General features: G+C 34.2%; 1 protein-coding gene across 2 annotated transcripts in view; it reads left to right on the top strand.

Annotated features, from left to right (window-relative positions):
* LOC129657645 (bifunctional heparan sulfate N-deacetylase/N-sulfotransferase 4) overlaps nt 1-20,574 on the top strand; it is a 284,882-nt gene that overhangs the window by 123,105 nt on the left and 141,203 nt on the right. For both annotated transcript variants that reach the window (XM_055588031.1, XM_055588030.1), the window contains exons 2-3: nt 3,758-3,845; nt 10,322-10,476. In XM_055588031.1, the coding sequence (XP_055444006.1) occupies nt 3,758-3,845; nt 10,322-10,476 (243 nt within the window). The remainder of the gene's footprint in view (nt 1-3,757; nt 3,846-10,321; nt 10,477-20,574) is intronic.

Genomic DNA, 20,574 nt, shown 5'->3' with positions numbered 1-20,574 from the left:
ATATTATGTGTGATGAAGTTTGAAAAACATTGCTCTCTTCATTACTTTGCAATAAGACAGAGTTGTACTTGCTTTATTAAACACTGAGGAACTCATTAGAAGAATATTAAATGAATGCAAATTATGTTTATTAAAATAATGAATTTTTGCTTTTACTTAAATAAGTTATATATTTATTCTCTTTAGTATCCAAATGACTTAGTGAGTCCTTCATGAATAATGCAGGGAAAACCTTCAAAGCAGTTAATATGTATTTTTATGACTTATAAAATATTAAAATAACTAAAGTTTATTATCTAAACATTTAATATGTTTTATTTTACATATATTTTTAAAAGTTGGTCAAATTTGTCCACAAGATGTTCTGATAAAATTAATATATTTAAAGCAGCATATTATTTCCTATATTATATTATTTGATTTTTATTTCAAATTGAGACATATTATTTCTAGTCCATTAACAAATTTTCCTAAATTAAGGGTTTTTTTTTTGCTTTACTGTATTTTATTTATTCATTATTTTATATTTATATTTTTCCTGTCTGATATTTCCTGATATTTAACATTTGTCCTGTATTTTAATCCTTTATTTTTCTACACTTCTTCTTTAATTTTCATGATTTAACACTTTTTTCTCTTATATTTATTTCTGACTTTTATTTTTTTAAGTTATATCCATTTTATACATATTAATTTATTTGTTCTCTCTATTTTTTTTATCACTGAAAGACATGGAACCATTCTTTCCTTGAATTTTTAAACTCAAAGAACATTTAGTTACAATGAAGTAGGAAATTCTGAATCTTTTAGAATTTTCTTCTTTTTATCCATTTGTTTTGTTTTTGCTTATAGAAATTGTTATTTTACTCCAAATTAATGAAGATTACATATTGGGAGGTGTGACTAGACAACTCGAATTCTTTTAGAAATGGAAAGGTCTGTCAAATTCTTCATATAGCTAATTAGCTCCAGTGGAAGAAAATCCATCTGCCCTGCCCTGTGAGAGCCTGTCTTACTACACAATTTACAATTTAAGATTATAAGACATCCATGTGATAAATGTGTCAGTGAAATACAGAATCCTATCTATGTCATGTAATGGTATGGCCCATGAGCCATTTTTATCATTTTACCATCAGAAAAAAATGTTAGTAATTGAAGTAAATGAAACTAACTCAGTAGGTTGCTGTATATTAATATAGCTTTTTATTACATTTTAAATGTCTTCCACATATATGAAAATCTATTTAGCAACATGGCATATGTAAAATGAGCAGTAAATGAAAATGATGCAAGTCTTAAGAAAAACAATTTACGATCTTACTTTGGGACATGAGAAAAGGAAAAGCCTTAAGGTATCAGGGAAGGCTTCATACAAATAGATGACGTTTGGGCCAAGCTTTAAAAATGGGTAAGGCTGAAAAATGGGATGAGGAACAGCTGGACACTTTTCAGGACAAAAAAAAACAAACAAACAGAAAAGACATGGAAAAATGTAGAAGGTGGGGAATAATACAGAGGACAGGGTGATTTACAGGCAGCTTAAACATGGAGACACCACTGATACCTACCTTGTGGTAAGAGATTGCCATATTAAGTAGTCATCAACAGCATTTTTCAAGATTTTATTATGTACCAGGCACTTAGCTAAGCACTTTGTATGCCTTATACAATGTAATCTTCATAATAATTGTGTGAAACAAGTGCTAAGCACGATCTCATTTCACAGATAAGGGAAAAGATAATAAGAAGTGAAATGACCAACAAAGCTGAGTCCCTAATTGAATGGCTTCCCTGACCACAAGGGTGATGTGCATTGCTATCTTTGGGATGCACAGTGTAAAATAGAATAAAGAAGATGGGAAAACCGTTAGCAGGCTGTAGTGTTTTAAAGCCCAAGAAAAAGACATGTAGGTCTGCCTAAAGTTGGTGGCACACTGGGAAAAAAATAGATGGTTTGAACTTTTTTAGATGGCCCCTAGGAAAGCATCAAGTGGGCTCACTTCCTCAGTCTAAATTAAATGTCTTACTGCATCTATCTCAACATGCTCTAGATTTCTTTTGGAGCTCTTATGATTTGTAATTTTGTATTTGAGGATCCTCTATTTAATATCGCTCTCCCTCTCAGGAAAGCCCAAGGTGACAGAGGCTATGCCAAACCCCACACTGTATCCATCTAGAATAAATATTTACTGAATTTAAAAATGGATGGTGGATTAGTAAATATGGAATAAAGAATGATTTCAAGAACAGAGATGGAGTGGATGGGGATGGACTTGTGAGAACAGGGGCAGGAAGAACTTAATAAACTTAAATTTTGAAAAAAAAAAAACTATTTCAAAGTATAGAAGCTCAGGGATTGTGCATTGAATCAAACAAGAAACACAGGGAAAAAAAAAAACTTCCTAATAAAAAAAGATGCATAATTTTTAAAAAAAATTTAAAGCTATATTCCAGAGTATGTAGCAATAAGCTCAACTATTTATTTTTTAATTCTATCTTTTTATTTTCATATATAAATTGCTTTTGGGGGTAACTTTTAAAACCTAGTTACACTAGTATGTCTATTTTTTTTTCCTTTTTCTATTTAGCTGATGATATTTAATTAAGATTAGCCAGGATTATACCCAGTATAACTGTAACCTTGGATAACCAGAAACCATACAGCTTATCAACCTTGTAATTCTCTTTTTTTCTTTACAAATTTTCAGGAAAGCTCTCTTAACTCTGGGGGGAATAAAAAGTAAAGTTCATTAATGCTCAAAAGAAATTGTCTAAACCTCTGCTCTTTTGTACCTTAAAAAATGGATAGGAGTAACCAAAAAACAATCTTAGTTATATCTCTAGTTGGAGGAGTCTCTCACTTACATCAGAAGAAAATAAACTCCCTTTTAAAAATTCATTAAAAAATTGAAAAAGCATTCTGAATCAATAATCAAATTACAATGTCCAAGGATATGAGATTCTGAATTATGCTACATATGTTGACATAGAAATAATAGCAATAGAATGATTGGCAGAAAATTTAGAGGACTAAGTCTGACTCAAAGATTACTGTCCAGATGTTCTTATCCTCTCTACAAGCAGGAAATTGACCTCTAATAGTTCCAGAATGATAAGTTAGGAAACATTTTTCCATGTTTAGAGAATAGTTCTTTATGGAATTACTGATTTCCTACCTCCACTTTCCTTGTTCATATCTCAAGGTCTGTAATTAACATCCTATAAAATATAAATTTCCCTTTAATTTGTAAAATAAAAATCCAAGCTTTCAACTCAATAAGTATGCCTTAAAAATGACAGGAGGTTGCACAGTTAAATAAAATACTCAATTGGAACTCAAACTAAAGTTATCTTCCTGTCCCTTGCCAACAAATACAGAACCTGTCTATATTCAACTACTCTGAAAAAATTTCCCCAAGGAAAAGAAATATAATAATCTAAAATTCAAGAAATGTCTCACATAGAAATGAAAAATGATTTCAGTGCTGTGTGGTTAGAGAATTGCCTCTCAGCAATTTATAATGTGCTTAAGACTTAACTGCTTCATAATTTGGTAAACTTCAATAAAAATAATAACAAAAGTGATTATAATACCTGGAATATGAATAGCACATAACAGTAGCTATCAAAACCCCAAAAAGCAACAAAGACCACATTATTTTGTTTCATTCATGCATACGCATTTGAAAAAGAGGCATCCCAAAAGCTTCATATTTATTTTTCTAAAATCATGTTAATTTCTTATTTATTTCAGGCATTACTAGAGACTCAAAATTTACTGCGCACTCAGGTTGCAAATTTTACCTTCAACCTTGGATTTTCAGGGAAGTTTTACCACACAGGTAAGAAGGAGCTTTGTGTTCTCAGGCAGCTACATATAAATAGGAGAGAGGATTTTTAATGTTTTAAAAGTAGGAGAAAGAGAATATTCAGACTGATTATGGGAAAAACTTGGGTGCATTATGAGTAGCCAAATCCAAAATCAATGAGACTTGCTTACTTTGGCAAATAGTGTTGGAGTCAGGGCAAAACAGGAAGAGAAATGACTTAGTCAACTCCGTAAAAGAAACTATAACCATTATTCTAACTATGTCCATGCATCCTGTGAAGCATGGAGACGATGGTGATGAAAATGATGACAATGAGATGAAAATGATAATAATAACAATGGACAGTGTTTTAAAATTGTAGGACAACCTAGGGACACATATTTTTAGTATATTTTTTTCTTTGGAAAACATATAGTGGTAAGAGAGGAATTTTAGCTTCAAAGAAATTTAATAGATGTTAAGCGTCATCTTGCTTAATTTATTGTCCCTTCAGGATTTTCCTTAAAAATATTACAATGATTTGGCCAACATGCATTAAAATCATCACACTCAAACTTGTATTTCTTACCACATCTATCCAATCACAGTTTCATTTCTTGTCAGTCTCAGCCTTCGAACAAATCCTCAAAATGTGATTGGTGCTCATGGACTACTCCATGTTCTGCTATTTTTCACCTCTTTACCCATCTTTACCTCCAGAATTTGACTCTTATTTTCTGAATGCAGCATGATAATGGCAGGTACTAGTATGGAGAAAACTATGTGAGTGAAAGTGATTGTCTTAATGGCACAAAATGGTGTCTTAGGGTTTGTATTAGGGCAATGCCTACTATCTGCTACTATTTCTGCATCTTTGGTGAAAGCTAAATGCTTTGTTTAGGGCTTCCCATTGTTGTTACTTCATAGTATTGTAGTAAAAACATTTCACAGTATTCTCTATGCGTGCAATTTATTGACGCATTAAAAATATCCCATGCAAAGGTAGTCTTTAATTATCATAAGTTCAGTTCATTTACCCAAAGAGGTTTTTTAATGTTTACCCAAAGAGGCTCAGGAGGTTTATTAGAATATTGAAGCAGCAGTGTCATATTGGCTTTTCTTTAATGCTTTTTTCCCTCCTGCTTTGAAACATGTAAATCTGTTTAAAGTAATAGAAGGAAAATTGGTATTTAGGCCAGTTGATAAATGAAATCACTGTATATTTTAAAAGGATATCTTGCAGTAAAAGATTTGGGTCATCACATCTGCACAGCCACAGCAATTCTAGCTTACAATTTTGAAAATAGACATGGTTTTATAAACCTTTTTCAAAACCCCCTCAAGAAATGAGTTCAGACCTAAAAATCACTGATTATGAAGTTATAAAGCAGATAACTTTAAAGACTACATCTACTCATGCCGGGGAAAAAATATGGGATTGTTTGGAGTTCACACACAAACAATACTATTTTGTCTTAAATAGCTGTATAAGAAAAGTAAAAGGCATTCTTCCAGCTGAAATATATCTGGATAACTGCCTCAGCTTTTATTTACTTTTCATATTCAAATCTACTAAACCTGTCAGACGTTTGCAGAGTTAATGTTGATAGCAGGTTATAACACTTCCCATTTCTTTTTTATAATCCTGAGCATGTACACACTACACATCCCACTAGGAAATGAACACACTGGTTAATATCACGGAGACAGTTGTTGGAGGAAGAAACCAAACAATAATAAAAAAAAAGATATTTTAATTATATCTCTTAATTGGACCTTATTGACACTTTATGTTGGTACTGACCTAATAAAAATAATGGAAGAAACACTACTCTGTTTTGCTCTGGGATAATGTGCTTTACAGATTCTGCAATATATATATTTGTAAGTTCTGGAAGCTTAATTACCTTCACATAAATATAAAGCTTTATTTGATTGGTTACATTATGTGTAGAATCATTGAAATGCATCCATGACATTTTCCAAGGGTACACTCATGCTATATTAAGTACTTATTTATTTACTTGAGGATATCAAGGTTTCTTCCAGATTGGAGTTAAATGTTGATAGTATTCACTTTCGCTAGGTCATGCCTCTTCCCTATCTAGTCGCTTCCTATATGAAGGTTTAACTATCAGGAGTGTAACAAATCAGAAAAGTTCTTTCCTTATCTATACTCTTGATTGTGGCAGGTAACCATGAGAAGGTGGCCTTGTCACAATCACCGTCTCAGATTCTCCCAGAATGATCTGATTTTCCAATGCATGAAGATGCTGATTGATGAGTTTCATTGTTTTGAAGACACTTAATCACATATGCCTAGTGCAATAAAGATAGATTCTGTATTCCTAGAATGCTTCACTTATTTGTATTTTCCATGTATTCTTTCCTGTTCAGTTTCTCTGTCCTTCACATGCTGAAAACAATGTCGCCCAAAAAGCACATTCCTAAAAGTCATTCATTCATGGGTGCCAAAATGAAATGAAAGAGGAAGGACGTTCTGCTGATTGAAAGTAAAAAAAAAAAAAAATAATAATAATAAAAGCATGGAGTTCAGAGTATAATCTTTTAGTCTGGAAATATTTTAAAACATGATTGGAATTGCACAATGAAAGCTCAATTGAAAAATGGAGACATTACAGGATCAAGATGACTTGCAGGGATGGAGAGCTACAAATATTTTCTGTGGGGCAGGATTTCTGGTGACAATCATTACCAGTTTTTGTAATTGACAATAAATTGAATATAACACAAACAATTACCTCGTGTATATTTTCAAACTGGAAAAATATATGTCTTTTCCATGAGAGTTCACTTTTATATAAACAAAACAGAATCTTATAAAAAAAACTAACTTTTAAATATAAAAGTGAAAAAGTGTTACATTCATTCTCTTTTGCTTGCTTTTGTTTTACTTTATAACGTGCTGCTTCAAAGACTAGACATTGGAAACAACCTGCTTTTGTTTAAATCTAGGTTCTGACATTACACTAGCTATGTGAACATAAACAGATTACTTTTCTGTGCCTCAATGTCTGCATCTCCAAAATGGGAATAAAAATATCTCTCATATAGAACAGTACATAGCATGTCATGATATGCAAATATTTTTACTACTAAATATTTTTGTATAAGAATCAAATATTATTTAAAAATAGTGAATTATTCACATGTCTCTGTTTTCCAAATTTGGACTATAGATAGCTTTTAATCAATTTTAATCATCAAACAATTCTTTTTATTTAGTATATTTAAGTTTAATTTATTCTATACTCACCTATATGAAAGTGTGCCAGATTCAATACATGAAGAAAGTTAGAAACCTCTTCTTGCTGTTTCAGAATTACAATATTTCACATATAATAGCAAATATAAGACAAACATTTATACAAAACTGATAAGATTCTGGAATTTTATGTATCTGATTTTAATGTCACAACTGTGCCTTATGGAAACTAATCTACAGCCCAGAACTTGCTAAACTTATTTGGCAGACTAAAAAACTTTTAGAGGCATACTCTTATCATATAACACAGATACTCCAAAAGCAGAAACAAAGAAATGAGTGCATAAATATTTTACTTCTGAATTAAACACTTTTATCTTCTGGGAATCAGGAAAGTAAAATGAGATAAATTTTAAATGAGAATAAAAATTCCGTATTTTTAAATTAACAATGATGTAGATTTGAATCTAATCAGGTTAGAGGTAAAAGGGTCCATTTGAACACAGACACCTGAACAGACTAGCTGCTGCTGCTGCTGCTAAGTCGCTTAAGTCATGTCCAACTCCGTGCGACCCCACAGATGGCAGCCCTGCAGGCTCCCCCGTCCCTGAGATTCTCCAGGCAAGAACACTGGAGTGGGTTGCCATTTCCTTCTCCAATGCATGAGAGTGAAAAGTTAAAGTGAAGTCGTTCAGTCGTGTCTGACTCTTAGCGAGCTTATGGACTGCAGCCTACCAGGCTCCTCTGTCCATGGGATTTTCCAGGCAAGAGTACTGGAGTGGGGTGCCATTGCCTTCTCCAGTGCTAAATAGTCATATATGAACTACAAATTATATTCTCACATGTAATTTAATCATATGTTAGGTATCAAAAAATAAGTATTTACAAATGAGTCAAAAATTTTAATATTTTCATTTAGCTGGATTCAAAAACATTTGAAATTCTTCTTTGATCCCTCAGCATGACTTGATGTCATATTTTTCATTAAGCAATTCTAATGTCATCAGCTTGCCTTATGTGGCTTTGAATTATATGACTTGTATAAAATAAGAGAAAGGCTGATGGGAAATTAATCCATGGAGTGAAAAACAAAGAGGTCTTAAACATCGCTCCTAATATTGTGGGGAGTGCTTACAAATTACCACACTTTCTGGTATAAAAATTACCAAGATTTTGTGATCAGTCATGCATCTGTTTATATCAGTAGTCAGAAAAATTATCTTTAAATTTGAGTAATTTAAAAACACTTTATACTTAAAATCCATCTGAGGAAGTGACAAACTTCTTTACATTTGGATTTCAATATTTGAAATTCTTAATATATTAACAAAACCAATGAATTGTAAGTCCATAATACTAATAATTTTGGCTCAAGTTAACAAAATTAAGAATTTTTTTCTGCTTATCTTATTTATAGAACTTTATCACTTTCAAAACTTCTCTTTATATATAGTAGCAACTATTATAGTAGTAATACTGCCAATTAAACTTGTTGGTCCTTACACCTTTTGAGAATTATGGATTATAAGATATATACCAAGAATAACGCATACATATAAATACACACAAACGTTGACATGCACTTAAGCTGATACATGAAGGTTCTAAAATTCAGTGACTATATACTAATATAGACTGAGGTAAAGTTTTATTTTATTTACCTTCCTGGGGAAGTGGCATGATACAATGCAAGTTAAAAGGATCCAATTTCAGACTTCAAGAATTTGATAATCTAGGTAAGGCAATACTTTTAAGAATGTGTGAAAATATGCAACTTTAGAACACCACAGGCATAAACCAGTAGGTACTATTTTTAAGAAGAAAGCGATCTTAATATTTATGAATCAACAATTCACAATGTTAAGTGCTTTAATAAGTTGATCTCATTGATTCTTCACAAGAGCCCATGAGATAGATTTTTATACTTCCATTTTAAACCAGGAAACTAAGACTCAAACAAATTAACTTACACAAGATCACATAGCCAAGGATACACTTTAACAAATATAGGCTTTAACCCTCTCATGGCACTCCTTCACGATTCATGCTGCCTTTACTACAGGACACTTGAAAAGGAATATTCAAAGAAGACTCTTTTAAAAATTCCCTTAATATTTTTTAAAGTAAACAATATAAAATCATCATAAAACATACTCCAATTTGAAGAAAAAAATTATCCAAATAAATCCACCTCACACTGTAAGCCAGGATTTGTTACTTTGCTTGTTTAGTTAAGTATCCAGAGACCATATAGGAATCAATTATGTTACTGATTGAGAATATTCTAAAATTGAACTGTTATAAAACTGTACAAAAATTATGATTTCATACCATGAAAATGTCCTTGGATTGCTGCAATATAGCGAATTTCCTTGGAACTAACTTGCTGATGTTGTTTTCCTTCCCTTATTTCCCCTCTTGTATGACAAATGGTTTTTTTCTATGCATTAGGCATTGTTAACAAATTTTCCTAATAGAGGATGAAAAATTAATACTAGTTTTAAATTCTCAATTCAAGTTTATATTGTGTTAATTGATTTGTTGTTTACATTTTATTAAATTATTATATCAAAATGAGAAATATTTATGTTTGTAATGGTAAGTCTAAAATATAAGGACACAAACACATTTGTACAGTAAGATCTCAACTTTTGAAAAAATAAGTAGAAAGAGAGTTAATGAAAAATACAAAAATGCTTCTACTGATTAGTTCCAAAGATGATTTTTGGTTTTGGTTTTGTTTCTGAGTTTTATATATCATTGTCTATGCTTTCTGCCTGTCTTCAATAAGAATATATTTTATAATAAAAAAAATTTAACAGACATCATCATTTAAATTTAAAATTATTCAGTTCAATATTGGGCTTATATGCAGAAATATTTTTAAGAGTAAAAAGAATAATCATCTTTTACCAGGTTTCCCCTATGCATCCAATAAAGGAGAGGATTAATAGTTGATAACTTTAGAACAAAAATAAAGAGACTAAAACGTGGTCTGTTTTTTGCTGATGTTGTTGTTACCACCATATGCTAACAAATCTAAACAATGCCAGTGATAAAATATCCCTAAAATCTAAATGTAAACAACATCTGCATTTACCCCTTCCCATCCCAACCCCTAGTCCCACTGCCTCTGATATAATTTAGGCTATGGTCATTTCTCTTTTATTAAAACAACACAAAATTGGATTTAGGTATCAGTAGCAAGAAGAATAATCTGACAAACATAACCTTTAAGCTAATACAAATTTTTCACTTAAGCCATTTTTTATATGTTTTACAGGGACTGAAGAGGAGGATGAGGGAGATGACCTTTTGCTTCGGTCTGTGGATGAGTTCTGGTGGTTTCCTCACATGTGGAGCCATATGCAGCCCCACCTCTTCCACAATGAGTCATCTTTAGTTGAGCAGATGATTCTCAACAAGGAATTTGCACTGGTGAGTACATTTTATTGAAGTATTTTTCAAACTATGAATTGTGATATATTAGTGGATTGTAAAATCAGCTTATTGGGTTTAGTCCAATAGAAATAGAACAGAACAGAAAATACAGGAGTGTGCCACAGGTGTTAGGGCTGCTCCAGTGGAGCTACTGATAAGAATCCACCTGCCAATGCAGGAGACACAAGAGATGCAGGTTTGATCCCTGGGTTGGGAAGATCCCCTGAAGGAGGGCATGGCAACTCACTCCAGTATTCTCGTCTGGAGAATCCCATGGACAGAGGAACCTGGCAAGCTACAGTCCATAGGGTTGCAAAGACTTGGACACAACTGAAGCAATTTTGCCACCGTAAGTGTTAAGTGGACATACTGCTTTGTATTATTCTGTTTCAGGCATGTGTGTGTACATGTATATGTACTGGGTCATGATGTGCTATAACATGTATTCAAAAAATTAGGTCATTGTCTGAAAGTTACCATCTCCTGCTTTATGAAAGTATTATACTATGAATAGGGAAAATAGTACTTTCTCCATTGTATTCCTTGCTCTTGCTCAGTTGCTAATTCATGTCCAACTCTTTGTGACTCCATGGACTGCAGCACACCAGGCTTCCCTGTCCTTCACTATCTCCCAGAGTTTGCTCAAACTCATGTTCATTGAGTCAATGATGCCATCCATGGGATTCTCCAGGCAAGAATACTAGAGTAGGTTGTCAACCCCCTCCAGGGGATCTTCTCAACCCAGGCATTGAACCCACATCTCTTGCGTCTCCTGCATTGGTAGGCAGTATCTTTACAACTGTACCACCTAAGTCAGATTTTTATTGTATTCTAGTACATAATAACTGTCTCCTCAAAAAGTATTTGTTGCAAGGGTGAATAAATCAGTTCAGTTTAGTCACTCAGTCATGTCTGACCCTTTGAGACCCCATGGACTACAGCACACCAGGCCTCCTTGTCCATCACCAACTCCCAGAGTTTACCCAAATTCATGCCCATTGAGTCAGTGATGCCATCCAGCCATGTCATCCTCTGTCATCTCCTTCTCCTGCTGCCTTCAGTCTTTCCCAGCATCAGGGTCTTTTCAAATGAGTCAGCTCTTCGCATGAGGTGGCCAAAGTACTGGAGTTTCAGCTTCAACATCAGTCCTTCCAATGAACACCCAGGACTGACATGCTTTAGGATGGACTGGTTGGATCTCCTTGCAGTCCAAGGGACACTCAAGAGTCTTCTCCAACACCACAGTTCAAAAGCATCAATTCTTACATACTGCGGTGCTCCCGTGTTGGGTGCATATATATTTATAATTGTTATATCTTCTTCTTGCCGCAATATGTAAGACAAATGCTAACAAGTATGAAAGGAGAAATTAACAACAACACAATAATAGTGGGAGACTTTAATACCCCACTCACACCTATGGATAGATCAACTAAACAGAAAATTAACAAGGAAACACAAACTTTAAACGATACAATAGACCAGTTAGACCTAATTGATATCTATAGGACATTTCATCCCAAAACAATGAATTTCACCTTTTTCTCAAGCTTCTCCAGGATATCACATCCTGGGCCATAAAGCTAGCCTTGGTAAATTCAAAAAAATAGAAATCATTCCAAGCATCTTTTCTGACCACAATGCAGTAAGATTAGATCTCAATTACAAGAGAAAAACTATTAAACATTCCAACATATGGAGGCTGAACAACACGCTGCTGAATAACCAACAAATCACAGAAGAAATCAAAAAAGAAATCAAAATTTGCATAGAAACGAATGAAAATGAAAACACAACAACCCAAAACCTGTGGGACACGGTAAAAGCAGTCCTAAGGGGAAAGTTCATAGCAATACAGGCACACCTCAAGAAACAAGAAAAAAGTCAAATAAATAACCTAACTCTACACCTAAAGCAACTAGAAAAGGAAGAAATGAAGAACCCCAGGGTTAGTAGAAGGAAAGAAATCTTAAAACTTAGAGCAGAAATAAATGCAAAAGAAACAAAAGAGACCATAGCAAAAATCAACAAAACCAAAAGCTGGTTTTTTGAAAGGATAAATAAAATTGACAAACCATTAGCCAGACTCATCAAGAAACAAAGGGAGAAAAATCAAATCAATAAAATTAGAAATGAAAATGGAGAGACCACAACAGACAACACAGAAATACAAAGGATCATAAGAGAGTACTATCAACAATTATATGCCAATAAAATGGACAATGTGGAAGAAATGGACAAATTCTTAGAAAAGTACAACTTTCCAAAGCTCGATCAGGAAGAAATAGAAAATCTTAACAAACCCATCACAAGCACGGAAATTGAAACTGTAATCAAAAATCTTCCAGCAAACAAAAGCCCAGGTCCAGACGGTTTCACAGCTGAATTCTACCAAAAATTTAGAGAAGAGCTAACACCTATCCTGCTCAAACTCTTCCAGAAAATTGCAGAAGATGGTAAACTTCCAAACTCATTCTATGAGGCCACCATCACCCTAATACCAAAACCTGACAAAGATCCCACAAAAAAAGAAAACTACAGGCCAATATCACTGATGAACATAGATGCAAAAATCCTTAACAAAATTCTAGCAATCAGAATCCAACAACACATTAAAAAGATCATACACCATGACCAAGTGGGCTTTATCCCAGGGATGCAAGGATTCTTCAATATCCACAAATGAATCAATGTAATACACCACATTAACAAATTGAAAAATAAAAACCATATGATTATCTCAATAGATGCAGAGAAAGCCTTTGACAAAATTCAACATCCATTTATGATAAAAACTCTCCAGAAAGCAGGAATAGAAGGAACATACCTCAACATAATAAAAGCTATATATGACAAACCCACAGCAAACATTATCCTCAATGGTGAAAAATTGAAAGCATTTCCCCTAAAGTCAGGAACAAGACAAGGCTGCCCACTTTCACCATTACTATTCAACATAGTTTTGGAAGTTTTGGCCACAGCAATCAGAGCAGAAAAAGAAATAAAAGGAATCCAAATTGGAAAAGAAGAAGTAAAGCTCTCACTGTTTGCAGATGACATGATCCTCTACATAGAAAACCCTAAAGACTCCACCAGAAAATTACAAGAACTAATCAATGACTATAGTAAAGTTGCAGGATATAAAATCAACACACAGAAATCCCTTGCATTCCTATACACTAATAATGAGAAAACAGAAAGAGAAATTAAGGAAACAATTCCATTCACCATTGCAATGGAAAGAATAAAATACTTAGGAATATATCTGCCTAAAGAAACTAAAGACCTATATATAGAAAACTATAAAACACTGGTGAAAGAAATCAAAGAGGACACTAACAGATGGAGAAATATACCATGCTCATGGATTGGAAGAATCAATATAGTAAAAATGAGTATACTACCCAAAGCAATCTATAGATTCAATGCAATCCCTATCAAGCTACCAATGGTATTCTTCACAGAGCTAGAACAAATAATTTCACAATTTGTATGGAAATACAAAAAACCTCGAATAGCCAAAGCAATCTTGAGAAAGAAGAATGGAACTGGAGGAATCAACCTACCTGACTCAGGCTCTACTACAAAGCCACAGTTATCAAGGCAGTATGGTACTGGCACAAAGACAGAAATATAGATCAATGGAACAAAATAGAAAGCCCAGAGATAAATCCACGCACATATGGACACCTTATCTTTGACAAAGGAAGCAAGGATATACAATGGATTAAAGACAATCTCTTTAACAAGTGGTGCTGGGAAATCTGGTCAACCACTTGTAAAAGAATGAAACTAGAACACTTTCTAACACCATACACAAAAATAAACTCAAAATGGATTAAAGATCTAAACATAAGACCAGAAACTATAAAACTCCTAGAGGAGAACATAGGCAAAACACTCTCTGACATACATCACAGCAGATCCTCTATGACCCACCTCCCAGAATATTGGAAATAAAAGCAAAAATAAACAAATGGGACCTAATAAACCTTAAAAGCTTCTGCAGATCAAAGGAAACTATTAGCAAGGTGAAAAGACAGCCTTCAGAATGGGAGAAGATAATAGCAAATGAAGCAACTGACAAACAACTAATCTCGAGAATATACAAGCAACTCCTACAGCTCAACTCCAGAAAAATAAATGACCCAATCAAAAAATGGGCTAAAGAACTAAATAGACATTTCTCCAAAGAAGGCATACAGATGGCTAACAAACACATGAAAAGATGCTCAACATCACTCATTATCAGAGAAATGCAAATCAAAACCATTTCACACCAGTCAGAATGGCTGTGATCCAAATGTCTACAAGTAATAAATGCTGGAGAGGGTGTGGAGAAAAGGGAACCCTCTTGCACTGTTGGTGGGAATGCAAACTAGTACAGCCACTATGGAGACCAGTGTGGAGATTCCTTAAAAAACTGGAAATAGACCTGCCTTATGATCCAGCAATCCCACTGCTGGGCATACACACTGAGGAAACCAGAAGGGAAAGAGACACATGTACCCCAATGTTCATCGCAGCACTGTTTATAATAACCAGGACATGGAAGCAACCTAGATGTCCATCAGCAGATGAATGGATAAGAAAGCAGTGGTACATATACACAATGGAGTATTACTCAGCCATTAAAAAGAATACATTTGAATCGGTTCTAATGAGGTGGATGAAACTGGAGCCTATTATACAGAGTGAAGTAAGCCAGAAAGAAAAACATGAATACAGTATACTAACGCATATATATGGAATTTAGAAAGATGGTAACAATAACCCTGTGTACAAGACAGCAAAAGAGACACTGATGTATAGAACAGTCTTATGGACTCTGTGAGAGAGGGAGAGGGTGGGAAGATTTGGGAGAATGGCATTGAAACATGTAAAATATCATGCATGAAACGACTTGCCAGTCCAGGTTCGATGCACGATACTGGATGCTTGGGGCTGGTGCACTGGGACGACCCAGAGGGATGGAATGGGGAGGGAGGAGGGAGGAGGGTTCAGGATGGGGAACACATGTATACCTGTGGTGGATTCATTTTGATATTTGGCAAAACTAATACAATTATGTAAAGTTTAAAAATTAAATTAAATTAAATTAAAAAAATAAAAAATAAAAAAAAAAAAGCATCAATTCTTCAGTGCTCAGCTTTCTTTATAGTCCAACACTCACAACCATACATGACTACTGGAAAAACCATAGCCTTGACTAGACAGACCTTTGTTTGCAAAGTAATGTCTCTGCTTTTGAATATTCTGTCTAGGTTGGTCATAACTTTCCTTCCAAGGAGTAAGCATCTTTTAATTTCATGGCTGCAATCAATCTGCAGAGATTTAGGAGCCCAAAAAGATAAAGTCCACCACTGTTTCCCCATCTATTTGCCATGAAGTGATGGGACCAGATGCCATGATCTTTGTTTTCTGAATGTTGAGCTCTAAGCCAGCCTCTTCACTCTCCTCTTTCACTTTCATCAAGAGGTTCTTTAGTTCTTCTTCACTTTCTGCCATAAGGGTGGTATCATAAGGTTATTGATATTTCTCCCGGCAATCTTGATTCCAGCTGTGCTTCTTCCAGCCCAGCGTTTCTCATGATGTACTGTGCAGATAAGTTAAATAAGACAATATACACCCTTGACGTACTCCTTTTCCTGTTTGGAACCAGTCTGTTCCATGTCCAGTTCTAACTGTTGCTTTCTGACCTGCATGCAAATTTCTAAAGAGGCAGGTCAGGCGGTCTGATATTCCCATTGCTTTCAGAATTTTCCACAGTTTATTGTGATCCACACAGTCAAAGTCTTTGGAATAGTCAATAAAGCAGAAACAGGTGTTTTTCTGTAACTCTCTTGCTTTTTCAATGAATAAGTAGATAAATTGATTCCCTAGAACAATGACTCTAGACCAGTGATTTTCAAACCAAGCATGTATCTTTTTCACTTAGAAGACTTTTTAAAACACATATGCTGGGGTTTCTGGTTCAGTAGATTGTCAAATAGGCCTGAGAATTTGCATTTCTGACAAATTTACAGAGGATGCCTTTGCTGTTGGAACTGCACTTTGAGAACCATTGCCCTGGACTAGGAGTTGGGCTACTATGGCCATCGAGCCAAATTTGGCCTGTTATTTGCTTTATATTGTTCTTGAGCTAAGATAATTTTGTTTGGGTTTTTTGAATTTATGTTTTAAAATGAAAAACAGAGACAATAATATTCTGTGACATAAAAATTACATACAATTCATGTTTCAATGTCCATAAATAAGGTGTTATTGGAATAGCACCACACTCTTCTCTTTATGCATTGTCTGCGGCTGCTTCTCCATTGCAATGGGAGAGTTGGGTAGCTGCAAAACGGATTGGATGTCCTACAAAGTCCACCTCAAATAATTACTATCTGGACCTTTACTGAGAAAGTTTGCCCACCCCGGTGCTAGATAGGAAGTAAATCATCTATCCTTTTAACAATCTACTGAAAGAAATCTTTTCCCCAGAAAAACACTCAGAGGCATATTCTCACATCTTCACACAGTGTGGTAGATGGTCACAAGGGTTATGTGAGTCCCCCAAAGGCCTCCATCTTAAGGTGGTTTTTTTTTTAATAAATAGTGTATTTGCACTGTGTAATTGCTGATAGATATCATTTTTCTAAGGTCAAATTGGGAGGCACAAACCCAAGGCCTTATAAGTACTAAAATATTTTATAACATTATGCCTAATTATTATGTTAGTAGATCACCCTTCTTTCCATCTCTAAATCCCAAGACTTATGTCAGATCTGCACGTAGGATCTCACTAGTCATTGTGGGAGCATAAAAAGCAGTTAAGATCATGGACTCAAGACTGTGTTTGAATCCTGGCCTTCCATCAATGGCTGTTTGAACTTGAACCAAAATTACTTAGCCTCTGTGTCTCAGTTTCCCCATCTGTAAAAATGAGAATAATCATGACAACCACCTCATAGGACCACTTTGTGGATATGTAGAATGTACTTAGCATACAATCAGCATTCAATGGTTATTAATCAATTATGATCTTTCTAAATCCAGACTATTATGTGGTTATATCTTACTTTAAAAAAAAATATTGTTCAAAATATGGCTTTACAAAAGTTTGATCCTCACTTGCTTTTGGGGAATGTCTAAAAAATTTTGTGCTGCTTCATAACATTGGAAAATTAAGTAAATATTCCTTTTTCAAAAAATAAACTTACCTTGAGTAAGCATGCTGAATTTTCTCAGAGCAGTTACCTTGAAAATAAACTGTATTTATCATTTGGCTTGAGCCTCCCCCCACCTCATTTTCTCTCTGAAACCTTGCTTTTTAGGCATGTAGATTATATTTCATAATGGTTGATTTCACCTGTTTGTGTAAAATTTTTTAAAGCCATGCTGAGAGCACTGGGACAGACTCAGATGTAATTGCTTTGTAATGAAATGTTGAAAGCTATTTAGAGTCCATTCAGCACACTTATATTTGTTTAGTCAGTGTGCTTAGAAACTAGACTGAAACCTATCAGTATATTTTATAAGAAAAAAATCTTATTATAGTTTGCATAATCAAAATATAATAACTAAAGTGAAGTCTGTTAAACACACATACTGAAATGATATTGTTCTTTTCCTTCTGATGTTGAGCTCCATAAAACGAATCAGGATTCTTCTCGGGGTGACATTAGAACCCCAGCTTTATGTCATCCTGTACACATAAGATGACAATATGTGTGTTGTCCAGAGAGTCAGGAAGCATATTTCTTTCTTATTGAATTATTATCTTTCTATATCCAGATGACACTTCAAAACCCTCCACAGTATTAAGATGGGATAGGATAGTGAAAAGCATTATATTGGCAGGCTACATTTTACCCTTGACTGTTAGTAACATGTTCTAATACAGCTGGCACCTCATTTAATGTCTTCATGCCTCTGTTTCCTCCCCTGAAATAGAAATGATTCCCTTTTTCACTCTCTAAACTATAGAGCTTTTAGATAATTAATTTATATCAACTCATCTGCCAGCCTAAAGCACAGGACCAGATAATCCACTGATCAATTCCAATTCTAAAATTCTGTGATTGTTGATATTGGTCCACAAATTTGAAATGAACATCTTGAAATACTCATCTAGCTACAATCGAAGCAATTATGGAAAGGGATTTTCAAACTAAAAGACCAATTTATATTGAAAAACATCCAAAGTGTTTAAATCTCTTTTTTATTCCATCCTGACGTTACTCCCTATTCCTTGGTTTGACCTTGGCTGACAGAGGTGTGCTGTGCTTTTATCAGTGAAAAGCACAACTGTTCTCACAATATTTACAAAAATGATTCACCTAACATATTAATAGCTTCATATTGATATTTAAAAAATTGTTAAACAATCAAACAAAATGGTTCATTTGTAGATTTTCTCTGAATTGTTTCTGGATAGAGTTTGTGTTGCAATATGTCTAAAAATCAGGAGAAAAACGTATTGCAAGACTGTTTCTTTACTATTTGATTGTGTAAGAAGAATTATTATTACTGTAAAGCACCATCATTTCTTAATTCACACACACTTAAGTCTGCAGTGTGAATGTTTGTGTGTGGGGGCAATGACGTATGTCTATGTTGAATCCATGACTACATGTGTACATAGTGTGTGTTTGTGTGTGCATTTATATATATATATGCATGTTTAATCCATGAACATATATGCCATGTGAATGTGTTATAGAAGATATTAGTCTATTGATTAGCACAGGCAACCCAAATATGGTCATTGTAACGAGTAAGGCAGTAGGGTGGGAGAAATAATTTTGACTCTTCTTTTTTTTTTTCTTTTTACTAAATCATACATTTTGCTGTCACCAGACAGAAATGCAGATAGAAATAACACTTTGAAGATGACAGCAAAAAATTAAGGCTAAAGAGAACAAGAATATTCAGCTAATCTGCTTGATGCAAAAGTTACCAAAAAATCATTCCTGACTTAACCTATATCTCCTTTTCAAAGGAGAGAGAGAATACCTGTAGCATAATCCTGAATTATTTATTTCATTCCACAATAGATTTGTGGGGGAAAAGTAAGAAATGGTGGTTTGTTGTTGGAAGTTATATATATATATATATATATATTCATTAAAATTTCCAAATGAGAGGAGCTTTTTAATTCACTAACAGTAGCAGACCGAAAATATCCTGAAGGGAAAAAAGAACACTTTTCCTCTTCAATGGTGACTTTTCAAAAATGCTGTTTTCTTTTTGACATTTTATCAAACAGTCTGAAACCTTATTCATAAGTAAATAAGTAAAAGATTCTAGAAATAAAGGCACAGGTTTTTTAATCTGCTTTTAAAACACTACATGTATTTCTGAACTCTATATAACTTGTTTTCATAAGACACAATATTCCTGATATGAAAAATTCTGACACTAAAATAGTTCTCATAAAAAATCTAAATTCAGCAAAGAGCGAATGTGAATAATTAGTAAGTGTCGCAGTGACCTGCACATAAAATCAGCTATGTAGAAATTTCAATTAAAAAATAAAAGGTATGTGATAGTGGAATTAATGGCACAATGAAATAAAACAGAGACAGTGCTGCCTTTCATTAGCTGCTAAACCTGTGTGTTTACTAAATTATGCAGTATATAACCTTATGCTAAGTCACTTCAGTCCTGACTCTGCAACCCTATGGACTGTAGCCCATCAGGCTTCTCTGTCCTTGGGATGCTCCAGGCAAGAATAATGGAGTGGGATGCCATGCCCTCCTCCAGGAGGCCTTTCCAACTCAGGGATCGACCCAGGGTCTCTTAGGTCTCCTGCATTAGAAGGCGGGTTCTTTACCGCTAGTGCCACCCGGGAATCCCCAGTGCTGTATAGCAAATAACAGATGTCAAAAAACTCTGATAATTACAACCAATAGGGTATTTCACAAGCAGGAAATGTAGAGAAGGTAATAATATTTAATCAAAAGTAAAACTGTGAACAAACATTGATTTGATAAAAGTTTTGGGTTTTTTTTTGTGGTTGTGTTTAGTTGCTAAGCTATGCCTGAGCCTTTTGTGATCCCTTGTGGACTGAAGCATGCCAGGTTGCTCTGTCCATGGGCTTTTCCAGGC

The sequence above is a fragment of the Bubalus kerabau genome, chromosome 7 (genome assembly GCF_029407905.1).
Source record: "Bubalus kerabau isolate K-KA32 ecotype Philippines breed swamp buffalo chromosome 7, PCC_UOA_SB_1v2, whole genome shotgun sequence".
Taxonomy (NCBI): domain Eukaryota; kingdom Metazoa; phylum Chordata; class Mammalia; order Artiodactyla; family Bovidae; genus Bubalus; species Bubalus kerabau.
Note: the sequence above shows the minus strand (reverse complement) of the source record. Positions and strands in the feature narration are given on the sequence as shown.